At 36.6% G+C, this 17976-nt stretch overlaps 1 protein-coding gene across 1 annotated transcript in view; it reads left to right on the top strand.

Annotated features, from left to right (window-relative positions):
- The window catches only part of ZBBX (zinc finger B-box domain containing), a 116404-nt gene that overhangs the window by 20166 nt on the left and 78262 nt on the right, over positions 1-17976 (top strand). Inside the window, exons 6-7 of the mRNA XM_036850855.1 lie at positions 315-424; positions 6569-6664. Of these exons, the coding sequence (XP_036706750.1) occupies positions 315-424; positions 6569-6664 (206 nt within the window). The remainder of the gene's footprint in view (positions 1-314; positions 425-6568; positions 6665-17976) is intronic.

Raw genomic sequence — 17976 nt, 5'->3', positions numbered from 1 at the left:
TGGGGCAGAATGCTATGGGAATTCTATCCAAAGCATAGTTTTTAACATTCTGTAATTTTACATGTCCAGTTCACCTGAGTTTACAGCACAATGGATATGGGTGGATATGTGTGGCCCTGTGGTCACAGTGGGTGGGAGGGGGACTGTGGGCTCCCTAGTCTACTGGGAAGATTAGACTTGGCTACATGCCATTCTTATTGGGCAACTAACATTTATATACTGTTTGAGAATTTAGAAATGTGCATAATTTCCTTTATCAATCAGAAAACTGAACATCGTATTTTAATGTGATTGGTCTTTTTTTTCCCCTTCAGAGCCAGTGAAACAACCACCTAATTATAAAATGGCAAATTCTTCTGAACATGAAAAACCCAAGATAAAAGGGAAGGTTTGTGGGCAGTGTGAGAACAAAGCCGCTCTGCTAGTACGTACACTGGAATAATATCAGACTTTCACATGGGCTCATACACCTGTCCCGACTTAACCTGCTTGGTAGCCATGTCTTTTCCTTCGTGACCGTTACTAAGGGTGAAGTGTGCAGGCTGCCAGGAAAGGCCAATGCTACACGATGCCCTGAATCTCATCCTCTCATTCTTGTTTAAAGACACCACCTAACTCTTGTCCTCTCTCCCTTGGATCGTGCCTATCAGCACAAGAACATGCTGCAGTATTTCCCGAACCAAAACTGGAACAGAAATTCTTCTTTGATCCCCACATCTCCCCCTGTACCCCTTTTAGTAACGTTTCTAAAGAGTTGTCTACACTTGCTGTCATCACATTATCTCCTCCCGTTCTCCCTCTCTCTCTCTTTTTTTTTTTTATTGAGGTATAATTTACCTACTGCGAAATGGACAAATCTTAAATGTATACACCCCCATCAAGATAATAGAACACCCCAGAAGGTTCCCTTGTGCCTTTTCCAATTAACTCCCACTACAAAGCCAACTACTATTCTGATTTTTATCAGCATACATGTAGTGGTGCTAAACCTATTGAAATTTATATAAATGGAATCGTATGGTATGTATTTTTCTGTGTAAGGCTTTGTTGTTTCTCTGTATTCTTGACCCCTTAACGCTGGAGTGCCACAGGGCTTAGTCCTCAGGCCTCTTCTCTAGTCTGTTTATACTTGTTCTTTAGGTAGTTTCATCTACTCTCTTGGCTTTAAAGCCCATCTTTATTTTGATGGTTCCCAAATTTACCTCTTTAACTCATATCTCTCCCCTGAACTTTCAACTCAGACTGCCTAATCAACACTTCTACTTGGATGTCTAACCAAAATCACTAATTTAATGTGTTCAAAATTCAACTCTTAATATTTCCCCATCAAATTTTCTCCCCCCAAGGTCTCCTCATATCAATAAAGGTCAACTCAAACATTGCCTGTCCTGACAGCTCTTTATAAAATAGCAACACCTGAAATGACTCTATAGTTTTGTGAAGCTGCCTCATTCATCTACATAACATGTATCACCCTTTAGTGTATGTTTATTTGTTTATTTTCCACTCACCTACAATGTAAATTTCATGAGAGTAGGGATTTACTTTTGTTCCCTGCTGTGTGCTCACCACCTTGAATTATGCCTGCAATTTAATAGGTACTCAACAAATGTTTGTTGAATGAGTCATTTCTTTAAAGCGTTTCTGTTTTTGAAAACACTGTTATCATTGAAGCTAACTGAAAGGAAGATATCCAATATATTTTGCAATTAAAATATTATACATACCTAGGAAGCAGTTTTCCCCCAAAGAATTTAATGATTATAACTAATGTTTGTGGATCACTATAACTAAGATTTATTAAGTTTCAGAGAATTTAGTTATAATCACTTCTGGTTTAAGATTGTATTACTAGCCTTATTTCATGGCAGTTTTAACTGAGCTCAGAGAGTTAGAGTGCTTTAAGTCTAATAAAGCACTAATAATATTAAATGTAAAACCCTGGCTCTTGGTATAATGCTCTTACTTTTACATCATACATCATACTATTTTTCTCCTTACTTGATATGATGGTGGAATTTTAACAAGTTATACCTATCCAGAAAAGTTTAGAAAATATAAACAAATGCTAATATTCCTGAAGTTTGAAGTATGAAAGCTAAAAGGGTCTTATGGCAGAATTGAATTGTTGGAGTCCACTGTTGATCTGAAAAAGTATTTGCATAGGAGCTATGAGTCAATATTTCTTATTAATCCTCTTCTATGTTGAGCACTTTTTAAAGGCCATGGAATTCAAACAATATGGCATATGTAGATAAGATCTGACTTGGAAATAAAGGCTCTGTTTTTCCAGAGAGAAGGAAAAGGAAGCAAATGACATTCCCGGACAGTATAAATGGCATGTGCCTTGGCTGGAAAGCAGATGAGAGTGACGAAGCATGCAGTGATTACAAAACTGATTTGCCTGAAAACTGTTGTAAATAGAAGTCAGGGTTTAGGCCCTAACCATTCTTAAAGAATTTACTAAGATTTTAAGAAAAGATGTTCTTTGATTTGAAATGAAAATAATATCCCATGATACTTGTTAAAAGCACAAAAAGTTATTTAAAAATTCAAGCTCGGTAGATGTAATTAACTCTATAGTGTTGAACTCTGAGGTTACCTGGTGTTCTTAGCTTCCATCATTCTAGATAGTCATGCTGACTGGATAATCAGAGTCAACCTTTCTATATCCTATGACAGGACCTTAATCAGGGAAAATTGTACAGGGATGGGAGGTGGGGAGTAAGCGCTTACATTTTGGTTTTTTTTTTTTAAATTTTATTTATTTATTTATTTATGGCTGTGTTGGGTCTTCGTTTCTGTGCGAGGGCTTTCTCTAGTTGTGGCAAGCGGGGGCCACTCTTCATCGCGGTGCGCGGGCCTCTCATTATCAAGGCCTCTCTTGTTGCGGAGCACAGGCTCCAGATGCGCAGGCTCAGTAATTGTGGCTCACGGGCCTAGTTGCTCCGCGGCATGTGGGATCTTCCCATACCAGGGCTCGAATGCGTGTCCCCTGCATTAGCAGGCAGATTCTCAACCACTGCGTCACGAGGGAAGCCCCCATTTTGGGGGTTTGAATCTCAACTTTACCTGTTGTTAGCTATGTGAACTTCAGCAAATGACGTAATTCTTTTGCTTCTGTCTTCTCATTTGTAAAATGGGATAAAACGGGTAACAGTAGTATAACGACCTCAAAGTTATTGAGGATAATGGTTAATGCATGTGAAGTATTTAGCATTGTGCCTAGCGCATTGAGAAGAGATAGTAAATTGTATGCCTTTTGTTGTTGGCACATTTTATATATGTTGGTGGTAAAAATAAAGCCCCAAATTTGCAGATTTCTTATTTTTAAAAGAAATTCCAGTGGCTTTAGGCTGCTTCTACATAACAAAAGTGAAATGGATAGTTAAAAATTACATATTAATTTGGCAAATGTGGATAATTTAATTAAACTCAAATGGATTCTGAAGGCTTAGCATAAGTGATCTAGCCTTGAACAAATTAAAAAGATATTTGCTAAAACAGCACTTTCGTATTCCGTCGTCAAAGAAGCATCTGTGGTGGAATGGGGTCCTTATCTACATTTTTAGTATGTTCCTGCCAGTTATACAAACTACCTAAAAAGATGTTCCAGTTGGCGGTCATTTTAACCCAATTTAAATCCAAATATGCTTGTATAACAAAATATATAAGCTTACTCTGTGACTCCAGCTTTGATCTTCCAGTATAACATCCGTTTGGCTACTTTCATTGAAAGTCTATTGTTAGCAAATATTTGGCTTAGAATTATATGCTGAAACTGACTCTCAGTCCTCTATATTACATTGTAAAAATGGTGCCGAACATTTATGAGAAATTCGTTAAAATATTAGCTGACATGTTGTAGAATACATTTTGAAGTCTACGTTAATACAATAATACTTCCATATGTGTATGTGAAATTATAGCTTTTAATTTTGCACTTAAAAATTATGGATTTAGATAATGTTTGTATCATCATTTCTGTAAGAGACTATAGCTCTTGAAACAGGAGTTGAAAGGCTAGGATTAGTTCCCATACTAGGGATAGTATTTATTTTTCTTCCACTAAAATTATAAATCCAGTTCTGTGTAGCTATAATCACATTTGAAAAATACATTTGGATTTTGATAAATACCAGACCATGCAATCATTTGACATTTTGGATTTATTTTATTGCAGATTTTATGAAGGTTTTCTAATAAATGATTAATACTGAAATTAATGGTCAATGATTATTAGTAATGTGTGTGGGTCATGGGTAAGAGCTTAAGCTTTGAACCAGGCTCTGGGGTTGAAATCCTGGCTCCGTTAGCTGTATGACTGGACAAATTCTCAATCATTATGTTCCTTTGTTGCCTCATCTTCACAATGGAGGTACAATGGTCATGCTAACCTTATGGGGTTATTGTGAGGATTAAATGAGATGGAACATACGAAGCCCTTAGAACAATGAGTAAGTGCTCCCTGAATGTTGTGGATATTGTTATTGTTATTTGACCCTTTCTTTTTAGTTTCATTTTGGTTATATACAACTTCTTACTCTTTTAACCTATTTTTGGAGTATTGTCCTAATCATTGCATATTTAATAAACATGGCTACATTAGTGTAGGTAACTGCATCATCATGTGGGAACTTGCAATACAATTTTTAAAAATTAATGGACTCTTATTGAGTTTAATTTTTTTTTATTGAAGTACAGTTGAGTTACAATGTTGTGTTAATTTCAGGTATACAGCAAAGTGCTAGATATCTATATATGTATATATATTTTTTTTAAAAAAAATTAATTAATTAATTAATTAATTTTTGGCTGTGTGGGGTCTTCGTTTCTGTGCGAGGGCTTTCTCTAGTTGCGGCAAGCGGGGGCCACTCTTCATCGCGGTGTGCGGGCCTCTCACTATCGCGGCCTCTCTTGTTGCGGAGCACAGGCTCCAGACGCGCAGGCTCAGTAGTTGTGGCTCACGGGCCTAGTTGCTCCGCAGCATGTGGGATCTTCCCAGACCAGGGCTCGAACCCGTGTCCCCTGCACTGGCAGGCAGATTCTCAACCACTGCGCCACCAGGAAAGCCCTGTATATATATTCTTTTTCAGATTCTTTTCCCTTATAGGTTATTAAAAATATTGAGAATAGTTGTCTGTGCTATACAGTAGGTCCTTGTTGGTTACCTATTTTATATATAGTAGTGTGTATCTGTTAATCCCAAACTCCTGATTTATACCCCCCTAAGTTTAGTCTCCTTTTCTTCATCCAATACACTCTAGTGCCTTCTTACTCCTTGTGTGGTCTGCACCCAGCAGCTGCATGGGCATCACTTGGGAGCTTGTTAGAACGCAGGATCTTGGGTCCCATTCCAGACTTCCCAAACCAGCGTGTGCACTGTAAGGAAATCCCAGGAGATGTGTATGCGTGGTACAGTTTGAGAAGTGTCACTGAATTGTGCATCAGGTCACCAGTGACCCGTACAGGCAGAAGAACCTGGTCTGTCTCTCCCCAGTCTGCCCCAGCTACTTTATGCTTATTATACCCCGAGAGAGGGGAGAGGAAGGAGGGGGAGAAGGGTGGTGGGCACCCTAAAGGGAGAGGAAATGAAAGAGAGCTAAAGGGAGTGTGAGCTCCTTGGTACAGACTTTCTGACACTCTCTCTCCAGGCCTCATGCTTTCTTATTTGTACTACTGGATGTCCTCAACCTAGGCCAAACTCAAGAAAATGGGGGTTACCAGCCATTTGCACTATTTTTTATCATACTGTAAAGGGTGTTAGAGTGGCTGTTCGTCTGCACAGTAGTAATTACTCTTGCAGTAAAAATTCCATTTCCTTTTCTCACTTTCACCCTTGCTTAGCACCATCATAGGTAGAGGTATATCACATTTTCCAACTTATCCGCAAATTTAAAGAATGACATTTTAGCACCATAGAGAACTTGCATGACAAATATACACTTGTCTGTAATCATTTCGCCAGTCATAAACATTGCTGACATGTTGATGAAGATCCATCCAGTTTTTTTCTTATACTTTTTTTTCCTTTGAGGAATCTTCTAAGAACGCTTTTAAAATCACATTTTGAGAATCACCAGTGAAGTAGTGCCGTTCAAAGAAGACTGTGGGGATTTTTGGAGACAAATAGTATACACATCCTTTGAAACTAATTGTGTCATGTAAATCCATGCAGAAAGATAAAAGAACTCATAATGAAATAGTGTTGACCCAGAGATATTGCTGTTAATTTTTACCAGGTTAAGAAGTTTGATCTGAGGTTGCTGTTTTTTTAGTGATTTATTCAGAAATTGTACATACATACATGCACCTAACACATATATCTAAAACCTACTTACAGCTATTATATTTATTTTGCTATGAGAGTAATTAAAGTTTACAAGTTAATTTTTCTCAGAGTTACATCTTAACTGAGGCAAATGTCCCGTTTCCTTGGGCTTCTCAATTCTGCTGACATCTAGGTGTGTAATTGGAGAAGTAAAGATGAGAGCAATGAATTTTTTATGCACATATTTTCTCAAAGTCATATTTTATAAGATTGTATGATTTTTCAATATCTTTTAAGGTATGCCTTGAATGTGGAGAAGATTATTGTTCAGGATGCTTTGCTAAAATTCATCAAAAGGGGGCACTGAAACTCCATAGGACAACTCTTTTGCAGGTATGACTTTTTAAAACGCTTTACTTGTAGTGTATTTATAAAGTGTTTCAAAACAAAGACATATAAAACATGTTTAATTATCTAGAATTTAGGATGATTTGCATTAATTTGTAAAATTCTGTTATCTACAATCTTTACATATAACTTAAAATTATTTTACTGAATGCTAATCTGGATTTTATTTTGCTGTTTAAACTGTGCTTTAATATCTCCTGAAACACTTAGCTTGATTAGAGTTTTTATATTATACATTCTATCTGTGAACTTGACATTTAAAAATTAGACAATATTTTTATCTATTGTGGTTTCAAATGAACACATGATTTAAGTATTCTTTCTATCTAGTTTATAAATAGAAATCTCTTGTTTCCTTCTCATGTTTATTTAAAAAAAATTTGTCTTTTATTTGTCCTCCCCCACTATTTTTTAAATAAGCTTATCTCTCAGGTTTCTACTTTTCCTCCTACATATCACAAACTTTTATTTATCCTCATATAGTTGTTGTCTTTTGAAATGCCTAAACTCAAACCCTGTCAGATGGCTTTAAGATTCTAATACTTAAACAATAAATATGGTTAAATATTGATATAACATTATACCAGTTACGTTTGATGATGCATTGTTTTGTCATAGATTTCATTCATTGTGCAGGGTCAGTGCTAGGCAGTGACCCTACACAGATGAATAACCCTAGGATCCTCCTCTTAAGGACCTGGAAATAAAAGTGAGAATCGAGTACCTTGTATAATGGATTGAAGGATTAAATATTATCTTGTAAATTTTAATATTGATATTATCTGTATTTAGAAAGATCACTGGTAGACTTCAATCTTTACGTGTTGCTTCAACATATATAAATATTGGTAGCTCTCACAGATGCTGATGACCCAAGTCATGATAACCACAAAGCATAAAACTGACCTTACTTTTATCAGTATTTACCGAAGTCTGTTAACTTTTTTTTTTTTTAAAACAACAGCTCCTGTTTATTTTTATTTTATTTATTTATTTATTTATTTTATTTATGGCTGTGTTGGGTCTTCGTTTCTGTGCGAGGGCTTTCTCTAGTTGCGGCAAGCGGGGGCCACTCTTCATCGCGGTGCGCGGGCCTCTCACTATCGCGGCCTCTCTTGTTGTGGAGCACAGGCTCCAGACGCGCAGGCTCAGTAGTTGTGGCACACAGGCTTAGTTGCTCCGTGGCATGTGGGATCTTCCCAGACCAGGGCTCGAACCCGTGTCCCCTACATTGGCAGGCAGATCCTCAACCACTACGCCACCAGGGAAGCCCAAGTCTGTTAACTTTTGAGTGGCTAGTCAGTGTTTAGAGCCTTCTGGCAGAAGTGATGGAGGGAAAACAAAAAGAAATCCACCAACTACTCCCCTGCCTCAGGAAGTATCCTAAGACCGGACAGTCATAGGAAATGAAAATTAATGTATATAAAAGTGAGTGTAATTGTTAATATGCAAATAATATAGAATTTAACTAAAGGCACGCCACTGTAAGGGTAAAGAGTGTAATTATCCCACTGTGAATTCTTGTTAGAATTTTCCATTCAATGATTTATTCAGCACATTTTCTGAATTACTGCTCAGTGAATTTAGGCACTGTGCTAGCTGGTGTGGAGGGTACAAAGAAGAATCAGACATGGCTCCTTCCCTCAACTTCAGTATTTGACCTTCAAGATTTATCTAAGTCTGATTCTCTTTTCTCTCTCCCTTCCTTCCCCTCTCTCTTCCAGACCTCTGTCCCTTTCTGCTTCTCTCAGTCCTCCCCCCCGCCCACATTCAATTTCAAAACACAGTCAAACTTTGCCATGATATGGTTTATTGTAATCCAGAGGCAGATATGACATGGGTCAAATCATGCTTACTAAAAGTAATGTGACATAGCATATGTATAGTAAACATTGAGTGTTTTTCTATTCCATGTTAATGTCATTAAAATGGATATATTCGATATCTTAACATAGAAGAACATGATTTTTGTAAATTATATTCTTATAAAATTCTAAATGTGGAATTGATGCTGAAGTGAGAGAATTAATATTTACTGAGTATAAGCTTCATCTCATCCCAGCATCACATTTTCTAGTTTTGGTTGCAGGGGAGGAAAGGTTGGTAAGCCAGAAATAGTAGAATGGTATTTAAGTTCCTAGTGAATTTCTAATTGTAGAAGATGCATTTATCTCTAGAAATTAACATAAATGAATTTCATAATATGTATACAAATCAAAGAGCATAGCAAGTAATAATGAATCCTTGAGAGTTTTCAAATACGGGGATTCTCTTATGTATATATTTTAAAGTTAAATAATGATAAATAACTATATATCTTCTATATTTATGTTATTCCTCTGGATTGCCCTCTAGTCTGTGGAGACCAAAGTTGCTACTTGGTGCTATCTTGAGGATTTTCCTGGGAAGTTCATTGTCTGCTGGGGAAGTCAGATTGTGAGGCTGACCCTTAGAAAAGAGCAAACAGAGACCACCTGAATTGGGAGCTAAATATACATGGTTACTACTCTCTTTGTATATGACATTATTTTATGTACCCAGATTGCTAAGTAATGAAATACTTTGAAGGAGCTATCTTTTTTTAGATAATTCAAGTAAATTTGACCCTTTATTTTATTCAACTAAAATTTTAAAATTAAAAAAAAAGTTTTTTTTAAAGGAAGCTATTTCAGAATGTATAACCTACTCCTTCCAATCTTAGTAAAGCATACAGTGGACAGAGTCTCACTATATATTGGTGACTCCTGCCCATTATGTTGACCAGTAGCTGTTAGAACAGTTAATAGGAGGTCTCAACTAGCTGATGTAATATGTGTCGCTACACATTCATCCTCAGAGATTTGCTCTTCCGGTTAGTGCTTTATTTTTGCTCCTCTATCATGGCCTTATCCATTCTCTGCCATCCCATCTTGAATTTAATCAGTTGTCCCATTAGCTATCTGCCATTTTCTTATTATTTCTGTGCACTGTTTAGCCCTTTGTGTTTTTTTTTTCAGTCATCTTGCTTTTTTTCTTCTTGTTTCCATCATTCTTCCCTGTGCATTAAGGTAAGGTTCTTGATGCTGTTGTGTCTTGGCCTGATGGCCATTGTTCAGCAGTGAGTGGATACCTCTTTCTCTTGAGCCCTCATCTACCAGCCATAGCATTTTCAGTTTTCCACCACTTTGGTAACTGTCAAAGTCATGAGATTTTTTTTTGTACACCTGTAACTTATATAATACTGTACAGCAACTGTATCTCAATTTAGAAAATACGCAAACTGTGAGGACAAAGAAAAAGAAGTCATGAGATTTTTTTTTGTTGACTGTTGAATTCATACCTAATCTGAGAAGTTAGAGCAGACATCTTATACCTGAGTATTAAGCATTACTATATAAAAAGCAAGCATTCTAGGCTAATGACTGTTATACTTTATATTATTTAACCTATGTTGGCATTTCTGGTTATTATGAAGAATAGCTTATTTTGAGTGTTGTTAATCATTTCAGCCCCCAGCCTACATACCAGTGAGTCTTTACAAAGTTCACAGTCAGTAGGGACCATTTTGTCCTGGCATATCTTGTTTCACTTAAGAGATAAATCCCTGAAAAATTGAAGACAAACTATTACCATTTCCATGTTGACTAACATAATTTCAAAGGGTCTTTCTTTTGATTTACGATTGATTAATACTTGGAAGTGATTTCAGCACAAGTTTTTGTTTTTGTTTTTAACCTTCTCTAACCTCTGTGAAATAGTTAATTATCTGCAAAATGATGTGTAAATTCATGAGGGGAATTACTAAGGATGAAAATTCTACTTCTGTATTTAGAATGATTTTCAACACTAAGGGTTAAAACAAAAGGTTTTTTCACTTGCTAAGCCTCACATTGGTGAAAAATAAGGCCTCAATATATCAGGAATTCCTATTTCCTTTTAACAACAAAAGATCAAAGAAGAGACAAGGTTAATCAGAGATAAGGGAAAACGGGGGTGGGGGGGCAGGGAACAAACAAAAGGCATTTCATTGTGAAGTATGACATGCGCAAGGGGAGGCTGGATTAAGAAAATCATTAATAGATTCTGGTATATATATTTTCTTAATTAGAATGGAGATTTTCTTAACTGGAAAGGAGAGACCTTGGGAAGAGGGGTGGTTAGTAATGAGAGAAGAGATAACTAAGGTAGGATTTCTGTGTTTTCTAATATGAGGCATCTATATGCAGCCTCTTCACTTTTTTGTCTACGAAGTAAGGTATACCTACATAAATATGGATTATAAGTGGAAATATTTGTTTGCTTGAACATACCGACAGGAAAATAATTACCAGGCAGAACCTCAGTTATCATAATACTATTTATGCTTTCCGACTTTATGGTAGACTTTTTTCTTTCATTTGACAATGCCCAGTATCAGCTTTTAGGCTCACACTACCATTATTCTGTTAATGTTCAGGATAATACAGTAATTTTAGGCCATAGCTGGTCATTTGGTTAATATCGTGATTGCTTACTTGGATGATCCTAATGTACCCGTTTTAAATGCTGTGTACACACATAATGTAGATGCTATGTGTGCTACCCAGATCTTCCTCTTTAGAAATGAGACACTCACTACCCTAGCTGTCTGGAATGTTGCCTGCATTTGTATCATAGTTGAGTCTCTCCCCTGGAATTGCCTTTGCCCAAAGAGAACTGCCACCTCCAAGCCTACACTCCATCCCTGGAGGCAGCCCATCCTCTGGGCCAATATCTGGTCTATGTTAGGGTACAAATTCCCAGCTACCTCTTGCCTCAATTGGGAACAACTCCAATGGGCCATCACAGCTCCTCCCTTGGGATTGGCATTGCATCAAATTCAACTCTCTTCTTTGCCCAGTTCTGCTTCCTTCACTCGCCCACAGGTGTTCTTCTCAGAGAACTCCCCAGTAAAAGTCAGGCAGGCAAATCTCAGAATTTGTTTCTTGGCCAACCTGACCTGTGACAATATGTAATTCAGAATGAGATTACAGTATAGATAATTGTTGGCCAGTTTTAGAGTGTACTGCAATTTTTGAAGGGCAATATATAACATCTCTTTCTTCACTTTCCATGTTCTAAACCAATTGACAAATAGGCATTAGAGTCAGAAGGTAGAAATCAAAATATCAGTTTTATTATTGATACAATCAGAATTGGTGGTTGTAGCATGGGTGTTCAGACAGATCAGCTTCCTGATATTTCCTGGAACTGAACTTTCTGCCCTCCCCCCCACCCCAATGTTATAGACTTTTCCCTTTGACAGGGCAGGACGTACCCAGAAAAACTCCTTAATGGAGATCTAGACTGGAATACATCCCTCTCTGGACAGGTAGCCCTCGGAGAACCCAGAAAGAGCAGAGGTCAGCACACTCACTTTCTTCTCCCAAAGTCTCACAAATAAGATAGAAATATAAGGATGGGGAGTAAATGTTCCCTCAAAAAGGAATTATCATAAATTCCCATGATTTTAGAGTCCAGGTATGTCAATATCCTAAAAAATTTATAAATTTGCTATTTATAAATATTAGTGTTGCACATAAGAAAAAATAAAATATTTAAAATATATATAAACAACTGAGTATTGGCATGCTTTTCTTTTCTTTCTTAAATATAAATAATTCTGTATGATTCAATATGATTATAACTTTGAACTTCTGTCAAAGGATTTTTTAAACTATATTGTTATTGACTTTTTACTCTTTTATCTCTTCTGATAAATTTCAAATCTTGTAAGGAGAGGAACTATTTCTGTCATGTTCACCACTGTATTCTTAGTGCTTAACATTGTACCTGGCATGTAAAAATCTCATTTTTGAATGAGTGAAAGCATGAATAAATCCTGAATGATATGATCAAGCTCGTGAAATAATTTAAAATTACATTTTAAATGACAAAGTTTATTTCTCTCTAAATTTTGAAAACCAAAGGTTGGACAATTAAAAGAACATATGGTATGTTAATATGTTATGTTGGTGAAGGGTTAAGAAAAGCTTTTCCTCTTGTGTCCGAGAATTTGACCTTTAGTTAGCTTTCTAGCTCTTTTCCTGGGAAACAGATAAAGGTCCTAATGTCACCTATGTTCCTAGACAACATATTCATGGTAAACATGACTCCTCATTGGCAAATTGCATCTAACGGGAGGACTATAAGTACTTGGGGTAAGCCACAGCTCCCTGAACATGGCGAGCTTTGTAGCTGGCACGTGGGCTGTGGGGCTCTGGAAATCTGCAGATGGGGATTGACTCTGGTGGGAAATAAGGCTTCTAAACCAGGTCTGTCCCTCATCTATCTGAGCTGTACTTCTGCGTGAACTATTGCAAGACTCCCAAGAATAACAACTGATGCCGTCCCATTGGTAAACTGTTGTTCCTGTTCTTATCCTTGTGAGCAGACTGTTGCCAAGAGGGGTTTGCTGACAGCCTGGTGAGTCTGAAAGTTTAGTTTGCCCAGGTAGACTCCTTGGAGGGCATTGCAATTAAGTCTTTGATTAACCAGAATTTCTAAAGACAGAATGATGGGTTACCCAAAAAATAGATCAAGAGCACTTATAGAGGCATCATAGACAAGAATTTTTTAAAAACAGTTTTATTAAGATATAACTCACATACTATACAACTTATCCATTTAAAGTTTATAATTCAATAGATTTTAGTACATTCACGGATATGTGCAACTATCACCACAGTTAATTGTAGAACATTTTTATCACTTCAAAAAGAAACCCTGTACCATTTTGCTACTATTCCCATCCCCCTCTACCATCCTCCCTGCAATCCCCTGGCAACGACTTATCTACTTTCTGTCTCTATGGATTAGCCTATTCTAGATATTTAATATAAATTGAATCATACAATATGTGGTCTTTTTGACTAGCTGCCTTTACTTTGTATAATGTTTTCAAGTTTCATCCATGTTGTGGCATGTATCTGTGCTTCATTTATTTATGGCCAAATAACATTCCATTGTATGGATATATCACATTTTGTTTATCCATTCATTGTCTGATGGACATTTGGCTGTTTCCACCTTTTGGCCATTATGAATAATGCTGCTGTGAATATTTATGGACAGCTTTTTGTGGGCATATGTTTTAATTTTTCGTTGCTATATCTCTAGTAGTGGACTTGCTGGGTTGTATGGTAACTCTAATATTTAATTGTTTGAGGAACTGCCAGAGTGTTTTCCAAAGTGGCTGCTCCATTTCACACCTATCAACAGAATATGAAAGTTCTGATTTCTCTGTGCCCTAGCCAACAGTTATTAATCTCACTTTTTGACCTAGTGGGCGTGAAGTAGTATCTCATTACGGTTTTCATTTGCATTATCCCGATTACTAATTATGTTGAACATCTTTTCATGTGCTTATGGCCATTTTATATCTTCCTTGGAGAAATGCTGATAAGGATTTTTGAGAAGACAGTTTCAAAATGTGAGACATATTTTAAATATGGGACATTTTAATAACCTGCACTTCAGTGAAACCATAACTGTGATGATGATATTTTTAGATACCAGTACTAGGAAAAGCTAGGGAAAGGGAAAAGACTACATTTGAAAAGTGTGTAGAAAAGTAAGAGCAGGGCTTCTGTTACCACCAGTGAAGAATTGGAAGAACATTAGTGGTTCAGGGAGTATATTACAGAATCAAGTGACAGAGTTACAGATGCAGTGGAGAAGGAAGATGCAGTGCTAGGGTTTAATGCAGAGCTGGCCTGAATTCATCTCAAAGGGAAAAGAGGGTGTTTCTGTAATATTTATGCTAAAAGAATCTTTAAGATAAAACTCATATATGCAAGCTCAGAAGCTTACAGAGATGTTGTGAGGATCTGATTAAATGACAACAAATATAAAAGTATTCTGCTCATAGCAGGGGCTCCATGCATTAGGTTTTATTAGTCAGGATATAGTATTTGTAAAAATTCAATGCAGTTCTTAGACCATCTAAATTTAGAATCTAGAAAACAAAGTATTTTAATGATAATGACTCTAAAGAATTAATGAAATGGTTACTTTTGGTTTTAGGGATGTTTTAAAAAGTATTATAGTAATACATATTTTGGAAGACTTGTGAAAATACAGTGAGGTAAAATTTTAGAAAAATACAGACTTCTTCCTTATCCAAATAGAAAATAATAGAAGCTCAATATTAGAGGGGACCATAAAGATCATTAGTCTGAGAACCTGTGACTTGCCAATAGAATATGACAAAGTTCAAGGGGTTTTGAAGATGTAATTATGGTTCCAAATAAGTTGATTTTGAGTTATCAAAAAGGAGCTGATTCTGGGTGGACCTGGCTTAATCACATGACAGCTCTTAAAAGGGAGACCGAGACCCTCCCTGAGGTCAGAGAGATCCTCGTTTTGGCCTTAAAGAAGTAACCTGCCCTGTAGTGAGAGGGCCTGGGAGAGGGAGAGGGCCACATAGCAAGAAAGTGTGGGCAGCCTCTAGGAACTGAGAGCAGCCTCAGGCTGGCAGCAAGCAAGAAAACCAGAACTTCAGTCCTGTAGCCTCAGGAACTGCATTCTGTCAACAACCTTGTGAGCTTGGAAGAGAACCCCAAACTCAGGAAGGAATGCAGCCTGGCCCACACCTTGCCTGCAGCCTTCTAAGATCTTGAGCAGAGCATCCAGTTAAGCTGGAACTAGACTCTGACTCATGGAACTCATGAGATAATAAATGTGTGTTGTTTAAAAAAAAATTGTTAGTCTAACCACATGTCTGAACCTTTAATCAATCACATTGATGCTGATTATTTGAGGAGTCTTTATAATTTACAGGTGCTACCCATATTATCTTACAGGTTTTTCATGGAGTCTGACAAATTTTACAGTAGTTTTTTCTTTTTTTTTTACTATATTTTATGTTCATTGGTATTTATGGGATAAAAATTGTCAATTGTGATGTACTACTTATACATAGTAGTAGCATTACCATGTATAAGAAAACGAATGACAAATTATTGTTATTTATTAGTGAGTTTATTCTGCTATGCCTAAAAATCTGTTATTCAAATCATTGCATATTAAATCATTTGTTCTTCATGTATCTCAAATATGCGTAATTGCTAAAAGCAGCTAACTCATCTGGATGCATTATACATGTAATATTAGTTGAAAACAGTAGTAAGTACTTGCTAAGATAATTAATATAGTGCATAATTATATGGCACCAAAACTGCAAATAGAAAGCAGATTGCAGGTGTGAATTTCCTACGTTGTTTTCTTGTTGCTATTCTGGCTCACTTTTAAGATTGCTCTCTAAATAGAATTTTTAATGTTGTAATAAAATTTGAAAGGCTGAGAACACATTTTGTTATTTTTCTTAATATCAAGTGATTTAAAATTTTTGACAATATATTATTTTTTTAGCTATTACATTTATATGCTGTATTGTCTTATTTTTAAATAGTTTAATGGCATTAAGTGTGTTTTATTTTGTTACTCTCACGTTACTTTATGATAGTACTAAATATTGAGTCCAGATTACTTTTATTTGACATTTACTGTCTATTGAATAGTAAATTGCATTTATAATCCGAGGCCTGTGTCCAGGTACTTGCTTATTTTTTTATTATCCCTTATGTGTCAAGGAGGAATAATAACACATAAATCTTTGATTAATAAAACCTGTGTTTTCCATTAGACCTTTAGAGGAAAGGTAAATCTAAGGGTCCTTTAAGTTCTACTTAAAGTTATACTGAAATGATGCTGGAATAAGCAATAAACTTTAGTCACATGAATTTCACACTTCCAGGATTTGATTCCTAACTAGCTTGCAATAAGTAGTTCTTCATACCATTGACATTTTTGTACTACTCATGCAAATTTCGTATCTGTTTTTAGAAATATAATGAGCAGAACTGGATTTGAAACATGATTCTGTTGTGAGTTTCTCTGCTGCAATTTTCTTTCATCCTATAAATATTTAGTTTTCTCCTGTTTCTTCATGTATTTATATGGGGACTTCTACTCAAACCCTGTTTTTCTTTCTGGTGTCTGCTATATGGAAATTCCTGTCCTTTGTTTCTTTACCTTTCAGCTGGCCTGAAGTTGACTTTTTTCTTTCTTTCTTTTGATTCTAACAGTAGACAAAAACTTTGGTCAAGTCCTTTATTTATGGATACCTTTTACTTCAACTTTCATGGAAAATTCAGAGTTGGCCCTATGGTAAAGCCTATTTTTAGGGAATAAATTTGTACTAAGACTATCTGTAAAGGTGGATTTATCAGAAAAGCAAAATAACAATTTGCTCTAAGAATAGAGTATATATTTTAATAATGTGAAAAAATTGAGAGATGAAGCTCCATCTTGATCTCAGAGAGACAGCAGCAGGGTCTTAGTTCCCTGCCCAGGAATCGAACCTGGGTAGCCTGAATGAAAGCCAGGAATCCTAGCCACCAGGGGCTAGAGGCTAGAAGCAAAGTTCCCCTGGCTCTTGCCCCATTTGAAAAATCAATTTCTTAAGGAGGCAAAAACTGTAAAAACAGGTACAAAGTTTATTATTAGAGACACAGTGCGACATGTGGGGGAGAACACAGAGAAACTGTTTGTTTATTTAAGACAGAGGCAAAGCAGAAATACACACCTGGAGAGAAAGGGTGTGGGTGTCCTCCCTAATGAGGAGGAGTGTAGTAAAGAGATGGTTAAATCATTCGTACAGGGCAGTTAGACCGGTTCTTTGTTTACCTTTGACCAATTATCTCACTTCTCTTCCCACATCTGACCTGTTCTAGGACACTCCCCAACATGCCTGTGCATCGTTTTACCAAGATGGATTCCAGCACAGAGGCTAGTGGGAGGTTTGACAGCACCTATTATGGGGTGGCGCCCCTCCCTTTTGACCCCCAAGGAGCCTTTCTGCACATGTGCAGTCGGGGAGGTCTCCTTGACCTTAAGAGTGGTCATCTTATCTCTTTACTCCAGCAGAGCTCAGCTCCTGTCATTAACTTGGTCCTTGAAGTGTCTAGGGAAAACAAAGCTCCAATTTTACTCCGCTTGACAAATACCATCTGTCCAGCCCAGGGGCCCATCCACCTCTTACCTCAGTCTTTTTCATTCTTGTTTATTGGGTTAGGATGTTCATAGTTATGTATTTTTATAAATAATTTTTACTCTGCAAAGATAGTTTTACTAGGTGGAAATTTCATGGGCTTATTGCATCTTATCGTAGATACATGATAATTTGAGAAAATTTATCTGCTTGGTATGTTTAGTATTCCTTCTTTTCTATGTAGCTTCCAGCTCAGAGGGATTTAGTCTGGTTTGTTATTGTTGATTTTCGTTAACAGGATCCTTAC

The sequence above is a fragment of the Balaenoptera musculus genome, chromosome 4 (assembly GCF_009873245.2).
Source record: "Balaenoptera musculus isolate JJ_BM4_2016_0621 chromosome 4, mBalMus1.pri.v3, whole genome shotgun sequence".
NCBI classification, from domain to species: domain Eukaryota; kingdom Metazoa; phylum Chordata; class Mammalia; order Artiodactyla; family Balaenopteridae; genus Balaenoptera; species Balaenoptera musculus.
This window is presented reverse-complemented; position numbering and strand designations above follow the sequence as displayed.